We start from the raw sequence: 18322 nt of genomic DNA, 5'->3' as shown, positions 1-18322 counted from the left end.
CAGAATTCTTTACTCTGTCATGCACACTGTACAGTCGGCAGCCTGAATAGTTAGAAAATAGGTTCCACGTTATTCCATATTGAGAAATTATATACTGATTCTGCTTTCCTAGCCCCGGTCTCAAAGCTCTTCAGTTAGTGTCTTACTCATTATACTGTATCTTAAGTACCTCAGCTTACAGAAAGGTCATGTTTCCACATAAAAATACATGTAAAGATCATTTTATTTTGATCGTAGACCATCATGACTGTGTTCAAAATTAATCCAGATACTTTCACACGTTAAATTGAAGAGGCAACTTCTTTAAAGCTCACAAGTTTTTTTTAAATGTTTTATTTTTTTTTAAACAATGTCATAAATTGTGACAAAGTCCATCTGGCAATGTACATCTTAACAGGTTTTAAACAGAGTTTAAAAGGAGAAAAAAATATGTAACTCTTGTACACAGGAAAAGCTTTCCTTACAGCATGCAGAGAAAAGGAGGAGGCATCAACACTTTCAAATTGCCTTTCTTATGCTAAATCCTTATATGTTCAAGGCCCAGATGCAGGAAATGAGGTCCTGCATAAAATGTACTGCCTTGATAAACATTGTAGTTCCCATGAAAAATGTCTACAAAAATCACTACGAGGATTTATTGCACAGATGAATCTGCAGTGGTGTTCAGTTTATGGTAAAATAGACCTGGCGTGATAAAATACTGCAAACATCTCAGAACACATTTGTGGTGAGCTCACAGGAGCGCTCAGGTAAAATTAACTTCTCACACAGTGCTAGGAAGACCTTTTTAGGTCAGAGTCTACATCACTCAAATGGGCTTTGGTGACGGAGGTGAGACAGGGAGGACGACCGCATGGTGGAAGAGTGATATGCTTCAAACTGAATCAGAGGAAGTACAACCTGTGGCACCAGGAAGGAGGAGAGTCAAATATAAACCAGATGGTTTTCATTCTCGCGTGCTTGTTTTTCCCCAGAAACCTCAAGTCACTGTTTCCACCTGGGCTGAAGTGGTCTTCTCTAAGTTCTTCCTTATTTAGTCAGTCTCTGATTGAGCTCACGTAGATATCAGCGTCAAACGACCACACAGTGTAGGCATGGTGATTTAAACAAAGTGTATTTAAGGCAGAAAAATTCCATATTGATGTGTGTCAGGGGAACTGGGTTTGCATATTGAAATGGGAGTTACAGTGTAATGTCCATGTTATAATGTCTAATTATCTCCAAAGAGTAAAATAATTAAATGCAAATGTATAGGTTTAGTCCCCATGACTTATACGGCCACATTTTTCTCATTCTAAGGTGCAAATCCATTCCAAATAGTAATTCTGCCTTCATTTATAATCGTTTTAGGCATTGGCCCCCAGTGTGACACAGAATCTAAACTGTACACTTCACATTGTGTTAAATCTGAATATTGGGGCCTTCTGATTGGAAATTCCTGATCTGAAAACAGATCTACTTAAAAGGAATTGTTCCTTAATTTTGTCTCTGTCCCAAGTCAGTCTTTTCAGTCATTCAGTCTCTCGTCACTTCGTTGGGGGCGGGCAATGTTGGGAACCACGAGAAGCACGATGTACTGTACCGAGTGGATTGGTTCTCCTGGTTCTTTGGCCCCTTGGGAATGGTGCTGATGCAGCAAGGCTTGGAGCAGCTGCACTTCTGAAACCAGGCCATTTGTTGGAAGGTCCTTTCGTTGACTGGCTAGTTGTTGAGCGCATGCCAAGGGACAGGACTAAAGAAGGGGTGACACTTAATGTCGATCACACCACCTCCCCCGGAACCCAAGCGGTAGCCAGCATCAAACTGCAGAAGCTGTGGGACACATAAGAAGTGTGTCAGACGCCATCGTGTTGTGTGGGTGGTCTTTATCACCACAAATGTATGCAGAAATTATGGGCGGAGCCCTGAGTGAAAACAATGATGCAACCAGGGCTTGGGTAGCACTCAGCCCTGAAATGGCAGTTAGCGAGCATACTGTAGTTTTGCATTAAAATAGTAAAGTGTATCTAATGATGTGACATTGTTTTTGTAACCCTCCTGTGCTCCACATTTAAATAATGAAAAAAGATTGGTGTTGAGTTCAGATGAGCCTGAAGTCATAAAATGACAATCTCTAAATACAATCCTCTCTATGCTCTGTTCTTTTTACAGATGAAGTACACACAGGAAATGCTATCATATTAGATCCAGCAAGTTAAAAGGGAATCCTCTTCTCCCTCTTAAGATTTAACCCACTTGATAAACACTCTAAACAATCAAAAACGTATGACAGTTAGATCCTGTATTTCAAACTCAAGAGCTTTGCTGGAGGGGCCCTTTGTGGGTTTCCATGTGAAAGGAGCAGACTTTATGACTGCATTCAGACCAGCAGAGGGTGCCAGACTCACCTCAGTGAGTAGGGAGGCTGATGCAGTGCTGAGGTCATCTGGAATGAGGAGTTGGGTGTGAGGGAGGACTCCTGCAGGATGGCACTGCCAGAGGGGCTAGAGAAAAAGGGAAGTAAGGATATATTATTTTATTATTCCCATACAAATTTCTCTCCTTTATAACAACAGTAGTATGGTCAAGGTGGCTCTTTTTTTGTTCTAATTTCAATGAGTTTTTTTACTTTAATCAACTGCATTATGCTGATTTTTTTGGTGAGTCATTTCGAGAACTGTGGATACAATCTGGCACATATACCTGATATGTGACTCTGGGTTTTCCTAAGGTGCATTTGGAATGTCTAAAGCAGTGGTTCTCAACTCGGGCCAGAAAGGGCCGGTGTGGGTGCAGGCTTTTGTTCCAACCAAGCAGTTACACACCTGATTCTACTAATCAACCTTTGGAGTCTTTACTAAGGACCTTGATTAGTAGAATCAGGTGTGTAACTGCTTGGTTGGAACAAAAGCCTGCACCCACACCGGCCCTTTCTGGCCCGAGCTGAGAACCACTGGTCTGAAGCGTTAATTTGAAGTCCTGCCCAAGCCAATATTCCCCAGAAGAAATACATTTTAAAAAATGTAAGGAAAAAGCATATGCAATCATTGTGCATTTCACTTCATGGTTCTTTAAACATTAAAAACAACACTTGGAGGTTTGTGGTCTTGTGGTCTTCTGCTCTGAAATTGATTTTTTATTTATTTATTCTTTTTCAGGACAGATGTAAAAGAAGAAAAATCAGCAAGGCACTTTCAATGAACAAGTTTTTGTTCCAGGTCAAATCTCACAAAACATACTTCATTTTGTGTGAAAAGACAAAATAAAACCTACCTAACAATGCATAGTGCAAACATAAAACATGATGTGGTTAGCTTTTTGACAGTAAAAAAGGGGAAGCAAAGACATGCATTATATAATTGTAGTCAAAGGAATTCAGAATGTTTGTTTACCATTCCAGTCAGGAGTTCATACAGCAGTGCTCCCAGACTCCACCAATCACAAGCTTCAGTGAGTTCTGACACACCTCCCACTTCTGCTTATGGACAAAACAAATTGGGTTATATATCTGTTATCTAACTAGCATAAAATGTAAGGGCACTTCCTTGCTAAATGACAGCATATTTAGAGTTCATATTTAGAGCTTTGCTAGTACATTCCATGGACCAAAAATATTTTGTGAATGACAATGGTAAGATTTTGTTTTCATCGGCACTAGTCTGAAACAAAACTAATTTCGCATTTATAATGTATTAGATGTTGTTTTCACTATATCTGAACAAAAAAAATGTGATAACACTTTTTGTAACACACAAATATCAGATTTAACACCTGATGGTGTCACTTCAATCACATCATAAGTGAAAGAACTGATTTTGGAATAGATGTTTTATGTGTTAGTATCAGAACAGGACATCTCAAGTTGTGATGGCTCTCCAATATCAAATGTACAATACATTCAGCCACCAGAGGGAGCTGTTCTTGTAGGAATAAGTCTTCTAATGTGCGAAAGATGACTTCACCTGGGGCACAGTACATTTGCTCCATGGCTTTGGTACTGATCTCATTCTGCACTTCAGTCCACTGACCAAAATATGTCAGACAGGCCTTTCCTGTTTAAAGCATTGAAACAAATGTTTTAGTCAGACAGTAAGGATGGCTACTAGGCAAGAATCAAATGTTCAGGTCTCAGGACTATCTGAACTTTGATTCAAAAACAGCAGACATTGCAATGGAGCGGTAAATCACAGAGAAAAAGAGAATCACGGTGATGGATGTTGTAAGTAACTGACCGTTGCTGTCTAGCAGGATGTTCTTAGGGTTGAGGTCCCGACACAAAATGCCCTGCTGGTGCAGGCTCTCCAGGCTCAGCAGTATCTGGGCGCCCCACAGTCGCACCTGTCCTTCGGGGAGCCCCCAGCAGCCCAGCCTGGCCCTGTCTGTGGGCTTCCTGGATGGAAACCGAGACAGGAGGCACCAGCCGTTCACCTCGATGGACTCACACTGGAGGGAAGCGGGCACCGTGGCGGCTGTGAGCGGATCCTGCCGAGGCACCCCTTTCTGCTTGCCCGAGGGGCTCTGCACCTCCCACACCTCCTCCTCAGACCTTCTGTTCCTGGTAGCATGTGCCTTGAGGACCCCTGCCCCCGTGGCATCCGGGGACATGCCTGCAGGGGTCCCCTGCTGGAGTTCCATGGGGCGGCAAAGAGGGACGGCGAGTGACTGAGAGTTCCCTGAAGGTGTCCCCGTCACACTCTCTGCATGACTAGCGCAGAGCGTGAGAGCTGTTACAGACGGTGACCTTTCGGCTGTCACCATGGCGTCTAAATTGCCCTTTGTCTTCTCATCGGTTTGCCTTCCCGCCAACCCCCCTCCCTTTCGGATTTTGTGCATGGTGAGAACCAGGCCTGTTGTACTGTCCATGTTTTCATTCATGCTGCAGTCAATTCCCTCAGTGGCGTTTTCTGCCTCCACACCAATATCCCGGATTTGGTTGCTGAAAGGTAAGTGCAGTGTTGCGGGAGCAGTGCAGCTCTTCCCCGAATGTAAGCTAATGACTTGACTCAAGTCCTTCTCCACACCTGCGTTGGCTGCTAAGGACTGAGTCATTTGAGGTACTCTGTTGACTCCCACTATGCCAGAGCATGGATTAGTGGATAACTCAGTGTTGAAACCCCCACAGTCCCGAGGTGGAGCAGCGTTGTTCCACTTCCGCTCAACGTCAGAATCCAAGTTGGACTCGGCTTCCTTGACTTCCTGTGCCGAGGCAGCCCTCGCATGGTTTGGAGTCCTATGGCCGTCTCTAGTGTAGCAGCATTGAGGTTGATGATGTGGGTTTTCCTGAGTTTCAGAAAGAGTGTTAGTGCTGAGTGGTGCATCCGCGGAGGGTGGGTTGTCTGAGCCCAGCTGTCCGAGGTCCCCGGCTGGCTCCGATCCGAGGTGCTGGGGTCCGGCCCTGGCGCTGTACAGGCAGCCCGTCTCCTCACAGTACGCGTGCGTCCGGCAGCTCTCCAGGCGACGCTGAGCCTCGTCCCAGGATGCCGGGGAGTCGGTTTCTGGGCTCTCCGCGTGGTCCTGCCGCCCCTCTCCGTCCTCCGGCGGTGGTACCGCGGCCCTGCTGCCCCTGTGGCTCTGCTGGTAGTCCAGACTGATGGTGGGAGCGGTGTAGCTGGTCTTCAGACGGATCTTCCTGTGGTTGGGGCTGCAGCATTCAGGGTGCTCTTTCACCTTGTCATTTCTAGACTTGTGTAGTTTGGAGAAGAGCCGTCCTCCTGAAAAAACAAACAAACAAACAAAACAAATACTTCAGCAGGTATCCAGTTTTAGCATAGTAAGGTGATGGTGCTTGTAAGAATATGTATGTGCTGTCATTGCATGCTATTAAACTATTTCTACTACCAGACATGCATAGTTAGGCTACATAGTTACAGCCTCTGGTCACAAAATGTGTTGCATCATTATACCAGTTAAAATATCAATTTTTTGAATTAATATCAAGTTAGACAAGGTTATTAGGTTAGATTTAGTATCATTTGTGATGCAAAAGGTCACGTTTTTACACAGGAGCATCTTTTCTGTTTCGTTGCTCAAAATGGCTACCAAGCACAATCCCACAGGCTGCACAGCAGGGAGGGTAAGTGCAGTACACCCAGCTGTGTCTCACCTTGAACGTGCTCCAGATGCAGGTACACTGTATCCTCACTCACATAGTACCTCAGGAGCTTCACCATGAAGGGCACTCCCTGGGGAATGATGGTGGGCTGGTCCCGGCTCTCCCAGCTCGACTTGGGCAAGCTCTGTAGAGCGCAGTACCACAACACTAACTTCTAAGTACCAAAAAAACCTTCCCTAAAGGCATCATGCTCCCCCTAAATGAGTACATCATCAATATTGTAGACCCAGTACATGCTACAGTTCTTGAGAATTTTGTGGGTACATCATTTTTACATTTACATTTTTTGATTTGTGACTGTCCTCCAAGTGCTTTTACCTCATTTTGATTACAATGCCTGCAAACATGAATTAATATAAATTTTGCTGCTAAAACAGAAGCAAACCTTAATTTTCTGTTCCCACTATAGTTTCTTGTATCATGTCAGGAATCAGGCTTGGTCTATGCTTGCTCACATGTGCTATAATGTATCCCTCTGGTTACCAGACAGAAAGCGCATCTGCCACGAGAAGGTCAGAACTGAAAGCTTTTAGCCGGATCAATCGCGAAAGATTCCGGGGGACTGGGCGCAACCTAAGTGCTTTTCCATCGACAAGATCTCCACTCAGTTTTTGGCAAGGCTCCAGGTGGCACTGCACCGCAGTAACATCTACATTGTGCTTTTTTCGGCTGGAGGGCTGCAGTACCTCGCTGTCTGCCCATGTCCACTCAATAAAAGCAAGCCATCTCTCTCTCAGATGCCAGTGGATAGTGGAGGTAAATAGCTGCAGGGCGAATACTTACTTTGACAACAAATGTCTCCTTGGTAATCAGGTTTTGGACTGTGAGAACCTACAGCAAATCAAGGAAGAAAAGAGGTGTATGGTAAAGAAATAAAGGTGCAATGAAGGTTGATGATTACTAACCTGATGTCAATCATTCACTATCACAGCATTTAAAAAATGGTTACCCTTGTACTATGACAAACACCATTTGATTCTGGATGATTAGCAAATGTCACAGGATGGATTGGAACTCAGGTGACAGGCTGTTGGGGGGGGCGGGGGGTTCACACACAACAGAAGGAACAGTAATATCATTGATTGCTGATAAAGATTTAAAAAGAGGATCTGCAAATTTTTATGTTTATCAAAATGCAAACGGATACTATACAGTGGAGAGTGAGGGAAAAGAGACCTTGTGTCTTTTATAGGAAGTGAAAGACAAAAGGGAGTTTTGGTTCTGTTTCGTTATTAATGTAATCATACTCTGACTGTTGAGATCCTATTTTCTCTTAAACCAGTTTGGCGGGACAGCAGGACAGATGGCATATGACTTATGCCATATGCTATAAAAGCACAAGTGAGGACTAAGCACCATAACATACAATACAATGGTATGAGAGTAGCTTTTAAAACATTCTTAGAGATCAAAATTGTTAGTACAGTACACTCTACACAGCCACACGAATACAACACAATGACAGCATTCACTTGTTTACCTTATCAATGACCCCAATGACTTTACACATCTTGAGATCCTCCACTGGTGAGCTGAGGTTTCTAATTGGCCGAAATCTCAGGCTGCTGTAACCCTGGTGATCAAATCAAGGTCAGAAAGAGACAGAGAGAGAGTGAAAGAGAGAGAGAGAGAGAGAGAGAGAGAATACACAGATTTATAAAACAACGCGTTAGTTAAAACAATCTTAGATAAAACAAGAAGATAAAATGTAGAGAACATCTGCAGATTACCTAACTGCACTGTGAACTAGCCCAGGATAATCTAGTAGCCTAGAAATAATCAAATCCTTCCCGTTGGTAAGATATGACTCGTTCTCCGTCAGCGTGCCTGACAGCAGTGGGGGCTGGGATGGCTGTGCGGCAGTGGCTGTACTCTGGAGAGCTATGGGCGGTACAGACCAGTTTAAGTGGAGGAGGCCTGACACAGACCTTGCCAGAAGGAGATGATGCAAGAAGAGACTTAATGATCCGATTGTAATGTCTCCTCACAGACTAACTGCTCAAAGGTATGGATGTACATTACCATGTAGCAACGGGGTTTAAAGACCCATCAGCAAACAAGCACTCTGATTGGTGGTCAATTAGCCAGTCAAAGGGCAAAAAAATAAATGAATCTATGTATAGACAAATCACAGACTCAAATGCTCATTACAGGAGTCACAGGGTGATATAGCTCATACATGCAAGTCGCAGACAGATAAAATTAATTTTGTCAGACTGACAGAAGGACCCAGTTTTTTGTGTTCACAAGTAAAATGCTCAGATGCATTTTAAACATATTATCAACTAGATCCACACTATGCCTATTAGTTTGAATCAGCCCTCTTTGCAAAATAAATAAATAAAACTGGTGTGACACAATATTCATTGCATAGATCACAGACTCACATGACTCATTGCTAACATTAGTCAGAATGACATACAGTAGCCCATACACACGAGTCACAGAGTGACACAGCTCATTGTGTTCAAAGGCTATGCGGCAGCTTATGCTGGACCTTGACCATGCACTTAAGAGACACTGCATGGCATTCAGATTGTTTAAAACTTGGTTTGGCACAAGGGAACAAATGGATAGCTTCAAACTCATCAGCTTCACCTGAAATTCATGCTAAATGTATTTAACTTTGACTCTCCACTTACTCCAATATAGCATTGTCTAATTGATGAGTGTCCTGTCCTCTGGGGAAATCTATTACATGTTCTTATTTGGAAACCAAACACATGCCCGAAAACCACCCAGACAAATTTTTTAAAAGCAGAAAAATGGGATACCTCTGATAGAGAAGTTCCACTTCCCAGAGTGCCCTGCAGGTGAGAGTTGAAGATCTCCTCTGCTCTCTTCAGATATTGGGTGGTCTTCCGCTTCACTGCTTCTCGTCGTTCCTTGTTTGGATCTACTGCAAGCGAGAGAGCACAGTGTTGCACACAATGGTAAAAATGCCCATAGTCAGTCATACCTCCAGGCCATTTGCTATGCATGACTCTCAACAAGTAGGACATTCAGATATGCATAAAGAATTTGTGTGTGTGTGTGTGTGTGTGTGTGTGTGTGTGTGTATACGGTATGTGTGGAGGTGTCATAAACAGAGTCAATCAAAACACAGTGTGCTGCTGAATAGTAGTAAAAGCCACAAATCACAGTTGAGAAGTTAGGAGCGGAGTTTACTAACATTGCTACCATAACTTATTTCTTTTGCAATTGCCATGAAACAGTTGCTTCCTTTTTTTAGAAAAATGAAAGCTATTTTATGCTGTAGTTTGTCACATATACTGTGCAAGAATAACTGAATTGTAATTTCACAGGCCATGTTTATACTCATTTCCAAAGTAATGGAATTTCAGATTTATTTAGGATATACTCAGCCTGAATATAGAGGATTCCTCTTCCCTGGGGCTGCCAGCACAGACTTGTGCAGGCCTTTAAAAAAGCATATTGTCTTTTCTTCCACGTTTATAGGCCAGGGAGAAAGGGATTTGAATATGGTGTGTTTCTACAGAGCAGACACGTTTTTTTCTGTCAAAAATAAAAATGCTTAAGTCAGCATACCCTCCAAAGAATCCAAAAAGATGCCTCTGGTCAGGTTTGGCTGTCTCTGTTGTACTCCTGCCCTAAACTGAAATGACCAACCATAGCCAATACCTTGTACCCCATTCAGGAGCAGATCCACCCCATTCTTGTAGTAGTTGAACGCTGCCTCGTAGTCCTCACTCACTTCCCGGTCCAGTGCCATGCGGATCTGCTTGGCTGCATCTACCAGGTAATCTCTTTTGGCCATGACTGGCCTGGTCCTGCCGGGCAGTTGCCTGGACGGGCCCAGAGCCTGAAAGGACCCGGGCGGCAGGGGTCTGTGCACTGCGGTTCCCCCAGGCCGAGCTGCATGTCCAGGGCACTCATGGCACTGCCAGCTTCTGCTGCTTCACCAGCATGCCCACTCTCAAAGCTTGCTCCCGCGAGAAATCTTCATCCTGCAGGCACATGAAATTAACTGTTCACAAATACACCTTGAATAATGTTTTTATTTTATTTTATTAGTCCAGAGCCAGTAAGCATGAAGGAATCAATTTATATTCTATTCTTTTTCCAACATGAGGAAGGTTACCAACACCAGGATGCTGTTAAATACAAACCCTTTAATTTGTTGTACCATGAATGCAACATAGATTAGAAAAAAAAAAAGCACTCAGACACTCTGCAAGCCACTGAAACGCCGATACTCGTTTCCAAGCTCTTCAGAACAAAAGAAATCCTGCCTTTTTTACCTCTGTTCCCCGATTCTGCTGGCAACGAGATTCATCTCCACCGCATGCGCTGTCACTGATTACGCGCGTTCGTCGTCAAACCGATGGCGACAGTCCGTACGCGTGGGGGGAGTGACGACAGGCGCCCTGTGAATGGGAGAGAGAAGCACGCACGTTCAACGCTGAAACGGCACGGAGCTGGAGACGGAAAGCCGAGCCAATGAGAGCTAACCTCTCCGCGCCGTTAATGAACAAATCAAAAACGGAGGCTGCGGCGAGACGGGGGCTGGTGGAGATGACTCACTCCGCACTGCAGGTTCCACTATCTCCCCCTCACGCTGATAGGTTTGGAGAGTTTCCAGACACGCAGACCGGGCTACTGCATGTGGGCTGCTTGTTGCAGCGATGGCGACAGAATTCTCTTTGGCCTGAGTTACGACAGACTTAACACACGTCTGTGCACATGGCCAGGAAGTGATCTGGATAACTGAGTCTCATTCAGCCCCGTATTGGGGCTGTCAGTTGTCAGTCATATATTATTGATACTGTAAATCAAAGACTAGTCTGTAACATAGAAGGGCGGTTTGGTGTTGAAAATACAATGGAATCAAATATGCCAGTTACTTAGCACTGGATTTTTACTACTAAAATCACTACAACATAGTCAATAAGGAATAAAATTGTCCTTTGAAGAGTTGGCTTTTTTGGATGCTTTTAAAAAAATGCCCAATTCTTTCGATTTCCAGTAGTGATTGTTACATCAGCATTAGGATGTTCAGTTATATTCAGATATTCAGATGACATTCTAAACTCATACTTGTGATCTTACACCTAAGGGGTTAAGTAAAAACAAATGAGATTACTTCTGTAACTATGTCATTTTATCATTCCAGGAGTAAATATGTCTTGGCCATGCCTGCACACCATGCCACAGGCTTCATTTCCTGGTTTCAAAACTGATCTCTTGTGCATAAATATCTTCTCCAACACCTTCATAGAATCACATTGCAGGACATACGCCTAAGGTGTGCAAGCTTTTGGCACGTGGCAGACAAGAACAACACCCGACTAGGCTGGATTTGCTTTATTAATGTTGCATTTTTCTCACTAGTCTTATAAATTAGATAATCATACCAGTTAAGTAAAGAGTGCAAAAACAGCAAAACAGACACATCAGCCATGCAGAGGCGAAACAACCTCTTCAATATCATAAAACGCCCTGGTGTAATACACACCACCAGCAGCATGCTTCCAGGAACTGAGTAAGAAGATCACTGCTGCACTGCAGTACCTAGCACAGAATCCTCATATAAGTCAGTGCATCAACTGAACCAATCACATGTATAAGCTCAGAGCGGGAGGAAAAAGCCGGTTATGATGGAAAAGCAGTGAAAATGCCTGCATAAGTGAATCCCACCAGCTTGGAATTTATTAACATTTAGATGTTTGACACTCAGGAACACACCCCCATATCCACAGAACAAGCGAACAGAAAAGCATCTGCACTGCAATATCAGCCGATGCTAAACAGGCACATCTGCAGCTTCAGAGATTTGTCCAATCACGCTGCTTTTCAGCCCCCGGCTGCACTGCCCCCACTGAAATGGAGGCAGATGGGTGATGGTAGAAATGAAATGGAAGCGTCTGCCGTACCTTATCTGAGTTCTGCATGCCCCAGATGTACAGATCCAGCATCAGTCTGTGTCTTTGCAGCCTGCTCCAGCACAGATAATCTTAGAAATAGGAAGAGGCTTAGCACGGCTTTTTATTGGATACAGATGATGTCACCCCGCCCCCACCTCTCTCCCATCACCATCAGCCACATCCCTTCCATTTCCCCCTCCCATTCAGACATCTACGCTGCTTAAAGAGACAGCGCTGTACTGTTTCCTTCTACATATTGTAAATATTTTGCATTTCAAAGCTTTAAATAGGGTTATCTTTTTGAAAGCACGTTTTTTTCTGGAGATCATTTAAAAAAACAAAATGTTATTTCCCAAAATTCATGTACATTAACTGCAATTTGTACATTTAAAACACTATTAGATTATAGCTTGTTGCAATTCTGATATTTCATCAGTTTCACAACTAGCATAAATATTAAAATATTCTGTTTATAGAATAAGTCTTATTTCTCATTGTGTATTTGACATTCCTGTGACAGCTCTTTACTATAGAGTATATCACACTGTTTTACAACACATTGTAGCACCTGTATTTCAAAGTGTCTGACAACATTTTTGAATAGCCTGCACAAGATGAGAGCATGACATCATGGTAAAATAATTATTAATGGGTAAGATGGTGGTTTGTGAAGATGATGTCAGAGTGGTTAAGTGTGAGAGCTTCCAATAAGCCAATGCTTGTTTCCTCAGTACCAGCTGGAGTCAGCCCCTGACTTCAGGACAAAGAGAGCGGCTGTGTCTGTTTGCATTGTAGCATCTGGGGAGGATCTGATACCCCAGAGAGGGGACACCACCCCCTCCCCCCACCTCCCCAGTTTCTCTCAAACCCCTGTCTAAGATACAGAAAAGGTGTAAGTCCGTTTGCATTGGATCTCAGACTATGCGGCAGAAACCTGACACCACACAATAGCACAATAGAATTCAGCAAGTGCATCCCAACAGGAAGGGTTTGAATTAACACAGCCACGCGTGGTAATGCTTGCTTATAGTTTTATTTAGCGTGCCAGGGGCAGAAAATGATTACGACAGATATAGCACTGATCTTTCATTGACATTTGGCTACAGGTAACCACATCAACCTACAGTGTAAAGCTTTTCTTGTTAGAAAATTACAATGACTTTTTCGTGTTTTAGTACTACGAAAACACTCAGGTGTGAGTATCCAGCCCTATTTTTCCTTGTTATATTTCACCTGGTAAGACACGTAATAGCCACTGTTGTACATATATAGCTTCTGATCAGTGGGGTTGTAGTCCAGATAGTAGTATCTCTCCTGGAACTTCTCAAAGGGAATGTTGATGAAGCTCTCCTTGCCTGTGTTGGTGTTAAAGGTGTAGAAGATCTCCTCTGTGTTAATGTCCACTGAACGAGTAGCATACAGAACCCCACACACCATGAAAGCATTGGCCACCGAGGGTCTGAACAAACTGGTCTCCCACACCTGTTCCACCCCGAAGGTGGCTACATCTATTTTGGCAACGAGCATGATGCCCTTGGCCTGCTCTGTGCTGTATGTCACCCACAGTCCATTCTCATCAGCTGCAAAGTCAAAGTTCTGATTGGAAGAGCTGCTGTATGGGAATCGCAGGCTGGCCTGAGGAAGCACTCTGGACTCAAAGGTCATGGTGGTGAGGTTCAGTCTGCACATGCTGGCTGAACCATAGCACTGGTAATAAAAGTTGTTTCCATACACAATGTAATTATTGCCATATCCACGAAACCCATTATCAGGACGACTTACATATGCATGCGATTTAAATGTACTTCTTAAGATTAGTCTCTGGTAGTCAGTATATAGGTTAATGTGGGTCATTATGGTGTCTGTCTGCCCTGAAAACCAATACATAGACTCAAGGCCTTTGAGTGGCTTAGAATCCTTCCCCCAGCCCCCATATTGGTAGGAGGTGCTCAAATGGGCATTCAGCTGGCTGATGATGGGTTTGCTGATGTTTTGGATTCCTCCATGTTTGCAGGACCCTGAAATGGGATTAATGATCTCAATTATATCCCACACAACAAATCTCAGTAAATAACATGAAACCACCTTTTCCATTTTAAATTGTGCTGGATAAGGAGAATATTCATGCAATGCAATAAATTACCAATCTCTGGACTAATAGCATTCTCGTCCAGCCTTTGGCAGTCCTCCAGCTTCTTCTGCAGTCTGGCGAACTGTACGCGGATCACCTCCAGGTTGCGCCTGTCATAGCCCTCCAGCTGATCCACGATGAGGGTCATATTCAGGATCTATGGAGGCAAATTCACAGCAGGCAGTCAGCCAGGACATAAATAAACTCAGTAATCAATATATGTACAGTATACTGCATTTCCGTTATGATGGAATATTGAAGCAAACAAAAGCTTGACTTAAAAATATCACTCTGGTCACTTTTAGTATGTGTTTGTGACACGTGAGACTGAACTGCTGTACCCATTTAAATACTGTGAGGACTGGGAAGGCTGTAAGTTTAGAGAGAGGGTGGTGCAAATGTGTGTGAGCGGGAGAAAGAAAAGAAAAAGGGGCAGAGATGCAGCAGTAGTGTTCTGGTTTTTTTGTTGGATGGAAGATAGCTAGCCTTCGGGAGAGTTTTAAAAGTGATAGATAAGCAGTGCTGTATTAAAAGTTAGAATAATAGCCTGTCCGTACTTTTCCAAGGAATAAACAGATTAAAGGCTGAATCCTTGTATCGCTGGCTGTTTCCAGATATTTGCTCATGCTACAGGAACACTGCAAAGATGAAGCACTTACCAACGACCTTACATGTTGATTATATTAGTCATTTACTCTATCTACTCAATCTATCTACTTTATCTATGTACTTAAACATACTATTTTGACAAGGTTAGTTACTTATTCAATCATTTACAATATAAACAGATACTCTTTAAAATTTGACAGCAAAAGATATGTCTTTTTTAAGACAAAGCATTTTGAGTACCAGTATGGTCGACTAGTACAATGGCCTTTTATTTATTGATGGAGCTGAGAAACAAGGCTCTAAATTACAGCTTGCATTTAAAATATAAATTTGTGTTATTTTGTCCAAAACAAACAGGTTCAAATAATATTGTGTTTGACAAATTCCATAGTCCATCAATGACATGATCCATGGATATGATCCATCTAGAGCAGTGGTGTCAAACTCGTTGCCATGGAGGGCCGTGTGTATGCAGGTTTTCATTCCAACCAATTAATGCTGCCTTAATTGAGTCCAATTACTCATTCAGCCATATGCGTTTAACTGCATTGAAGCACAGAATATAAGAAAATTTTTATTTAGGCAATGCGGGTCACCATAGACGTCGGGTCACCATTGTGGACAAACCTGCATCCCTAATTCAGCAAATAATTTAACTAATTATATAATCAAGATCTGAGGCTGGAATGAAAACCTGCATACACACGGCCCTCCATGGCAACGAGTTTGACACCACTGATCTAGAGGAACACTTAGATGTTTTCAGATGACTGAATGCACTCAAAAATTTGACATGATGATTCTCATTGATTCAGATCAATGGGAGCTTTTCAGGCTACAGCACATAGTGTGTCCATATAGTGGTGCGGGGAGGACCTTTAAAGGTTTTGATGTTAATATGACAAAAGGTCTTGAGGTAGAAGAAGGACAACACTCTGCAAAGTAATGTTAAGGGACTGACTATTGTGTGGCTAGTCTACAGACAGAAAATAATTTAAAGCAGTGTAATTCATACTTTGATGTGTACCTTAAAGTACCTCAACTTTGATGTGTACTGCATACAGATAATATGTAATTATATAGATTATTTATTTATTATTACCAAAGGTACATTTTTAAAAAATTAATTTTATTTGAACTGCCATCCGAATCCAAGATGATTCACATCCAGCCAGTGATCTGTCACAATATGCTGTTCACTACAGCCAGAGCCACCAGGATAGTCAGTCACACCCATTCCCACAGTGTGCTTACCTCAGTGTACAGGCTTTCAAACAAGGGTGAGGAGGAGTTGAGAGATGCGTTCAGCTGTGAGACAAGTGCTTCAAAAGCTTTAAGTTCAACCCTGAGCATCTCAAACTCCAGCTTAATGTACTTGTCAGTACCACTCTCTAGAAGGTCCACACGCAAAGTCAGGTTCTCCAGTTTCTCCAAACACACCACCAGCTTGCTTTTGTGGCTGACCAGCTGCAGGGGGTATAGAATTCAGAGGTAATATTATTAGTGCAATGCACAGCCTTTAGAGTGCAGTGTTTGTATTTCTTTCATTGCCTATTAAACCTGATGGAAGAATTTACTGTCCTTCTGTTTCAGCCTGCGTAGTTGTCTCTGTTCAGTGTGGCAGTCTGATTCAGCATGTCCCACCCAAGCACAGCTTCAATGTTCACCATTAAGAACCATGGGACATAAATGTTTAAGCTGGTCTATAAGTTCAACATCATAAATATTATCTATGAGAGATAAATAAGGTATTTACAAAATCAAAGGAATGGAGCATCTTTTATATTCGCAAGGCTGTCTTCAATGTGTGTTCATTGTAGACATCAAATTATTGCAAATATACAAAATGTGCACTCATGACACAACGTATCCCGGAACTAATTTATCCTGGAGGATGGCGTTTACTGTCGTATGGCCAATCAGTGATAAAGTAAATTCTAGTAAAAGCCTGTCTTAATAAACATTGTCTCATGATTAAGTTCTTTGAAATAATGACATGATTTTGTTTTAGTCTGTTTTTTGTGTCTATGTTTATCTTCTGTTCATTGTGTCTGATGTAACAAAACTTCTTGTGAAGCTGTAGTCTTTACATCTTTTATAGAAACCCTAGGAAATCGCACATTGGTTTTGGTTTGCAGCCATACCTTATTTATTTCGATCTCCATATCCAGCCTCAGTTCTTTTGAAATCTCTAGCATGAGCCCTAGCCGGTCGGCTGGGAAGGCAATGTCAGGCAGAAAAACTTTGCAGATGCACTTCCCAGTCTCATCTAGGGACGCAGTCACATTGCCAGAACCCCAGCCTTCCATGGGCTGTGGAGATATATGCATTTTTCTGATTTGCACAGCTGTAGTATCACGTTAGCAGAATTAAGCAAGTTTATGTAGAGAAACCCCTGTGCAGATTGTATGTTTATAAAGTGACCCTTACCGTCCAAGCAGATGTGGACCCAAGGAGCGAGAGCAGTAGCAGAACAGGAACCATTTTCCTTCAGTCTTATTTTTCCAAGTCTCTTCAGCTGACGCACTGCATGAACTTTTAAAGGTCTCCTTGCTGACCACATTTGTCACAGCTTACACTTTCTCATGTTTATTGCTATTCGTTTAATAGCGTCTTTGTTTGCTTTAAGATCATGATATTCTATGTTGTTTTTATGACCAACTATATCTGGGGAATTCTGTATCGCATTAATGGCATGGACACACAAATAATCCAGGGGTTATTACAACTGTTCAGCACACATAAATGTCATTCCATGTTTATGTATGAAATGAATATTTGATCAGGTGGTGTATTTTACACATGGCATGGTTAAGATTTTCCCAGGGTTTGTAACCATAAAAATATTGATTGGCTTTCCTCATTGGCATCTATTTTATTTTATTTGCACACAAGGAGCATGCAGATAACCTAGGCGAGGGCGGTTCATTGTTCTCAGGCCTGTGCTCACCAGACCCTAAATTACCCAAATCCAACTGATGGACTAAGAGAACACCTGCCGCACACCTGACTGTTGTTTTATTTGAACCTGTGTTTTGTAGTTGTCCAATGACCATAATATGCACTTCTGTACGTCGTTTTGAATAAAAGCGTCTGCTAAATAAATGTAATGTAATGTAATGTATTAACCTTAGATTTTATGCGACATAAAACGTCGGGAACTAGTGACTAATGTCAGAAAAGGTAATGTTGCCAATGTTATGTGCTCTATCTGTACAAATGGCTACAGAGTGTTTCGGAACTTTAGGTCCCTCGGGTATGAAGGCATACACAAGACGGGGAAATTGGCCCACTTTCAAACTGGACCTCAATCTACTCAGATCTCTGGTGTTTGCATTTAGGGTAACCCAAGGTCTGTATTTTAAAGCACGCACTTGTGTTTTAGCCCACTTATGAATAATTGCATGGAAGATTTTGATCACAATACCTTCCCAACACCCATGTGGTCTTTTTCTGTAAAAAACTGACAGAATTTGTTCTCGAAAGGATCTGTAAAATTGATGATTGCCTTTTATTTTTGCAGTGATATTCTGTTAAGTTATCCTTGAGATTACCCAAGAAAAATACTTTTGTTCATTCAGAACTACTGCCACTTGTTGCTACAAT

At 42.5% G+C, this 18322-nt stretch overlaps 2 protein-coding genes across 5 annotated transcripts; both read right to left on the bottom strand.

Moving 5' to 3' along the window:
* Window positions 1–317: 317 nt before the first annotated feature.
* On the bottom strand, window positions 318–12113 carry rps6kl1 (ribosomal protein S6 kinase-like 1). Of its 4 annotated transcripts, none has more exons than XM_035419923.1 (12): window positions 11986–12113; window positions 10354–10479; window positions 9734–10059; window positions 8866–8990; window positions 7572–7664; window positions 6875–6922; window positions 6083–6215; window positions 4212–5690; window positions 3942–4031; window positions 3372–3454; window positions 2388–2483; window positions 318–1812 (listed from the first exon to the last, which is right to left on the bottom strand). In XM_035419923.1, exons 3-12 carry the CDS (start codon window positions 9867–9869, stop codon window positions 1702–1704), a joined length of 2394 nt encoding a protein of 797 aa, XP_035275814.1. In that variant the 5' UTR covers window positions 9870–10059; window positions 10354–10479; window positions 11986–12113; the 3' UTR covers window positions 318–1701. The 4 variants fall into 4 exon arrangements, with proteins under 4 accessions (XP_035275814.1, XP_035275827.1, XP_035275820.1 ...); XM_035419936.1 differs by having other exon boundaries at window positions 8866–8987; XM_035419929.1 differs by lacking the exon at window positions 11986–12113 and adding an exon at window positions 10637–10821.
* Window positions 12114–12995: 882 nt separating this feature from the next.
* Window positions 12996–17232, bottom strand: si:ch211-173a9.6 (olfactomedin-4). Its single transcript, XM_035419963.1, has 5 exons — window positions 17147–17232; window positions 16861–17028; window positions 15971–16183; window positions 14120–14264; window positions 12996–13994 (listed from the first exon to the last, which is right to left on the bottom strand). The coding sequence occupies exons 1-5, from the start codon at window positions 17198–17200 to the stop codon at window positions 13186–13188; spliced, it is 1389 nt and encodes a 462-aa protein (XP_035275854.1). The 5' UTR covers window positions 17201–17232; the 3' UTR covers window positions 12996–13185.
* Window positions 17233–18322: the final 1090 nt, after the last annotated feature.

The sequence above is a fragment of the Anguilla anguilla genome, chromosome 1, assembly GCF_013347855.1.
Source record: "Anguilla anguilla isolate fAngAng1 chromosome 1, fAngAng1.pri, whole genome shotgun sequence".
NCBI classification, from domain to species: domain Eukaryota; kingdom Metazoa; phylum Chordata; class Actinopteri; order Anguilliformes; family Anguillidae; genus Anguilla; species Anguilla anguilla.
This window is presented reverse-complemented; position numbering and strand designations above follow the sequence as displayed.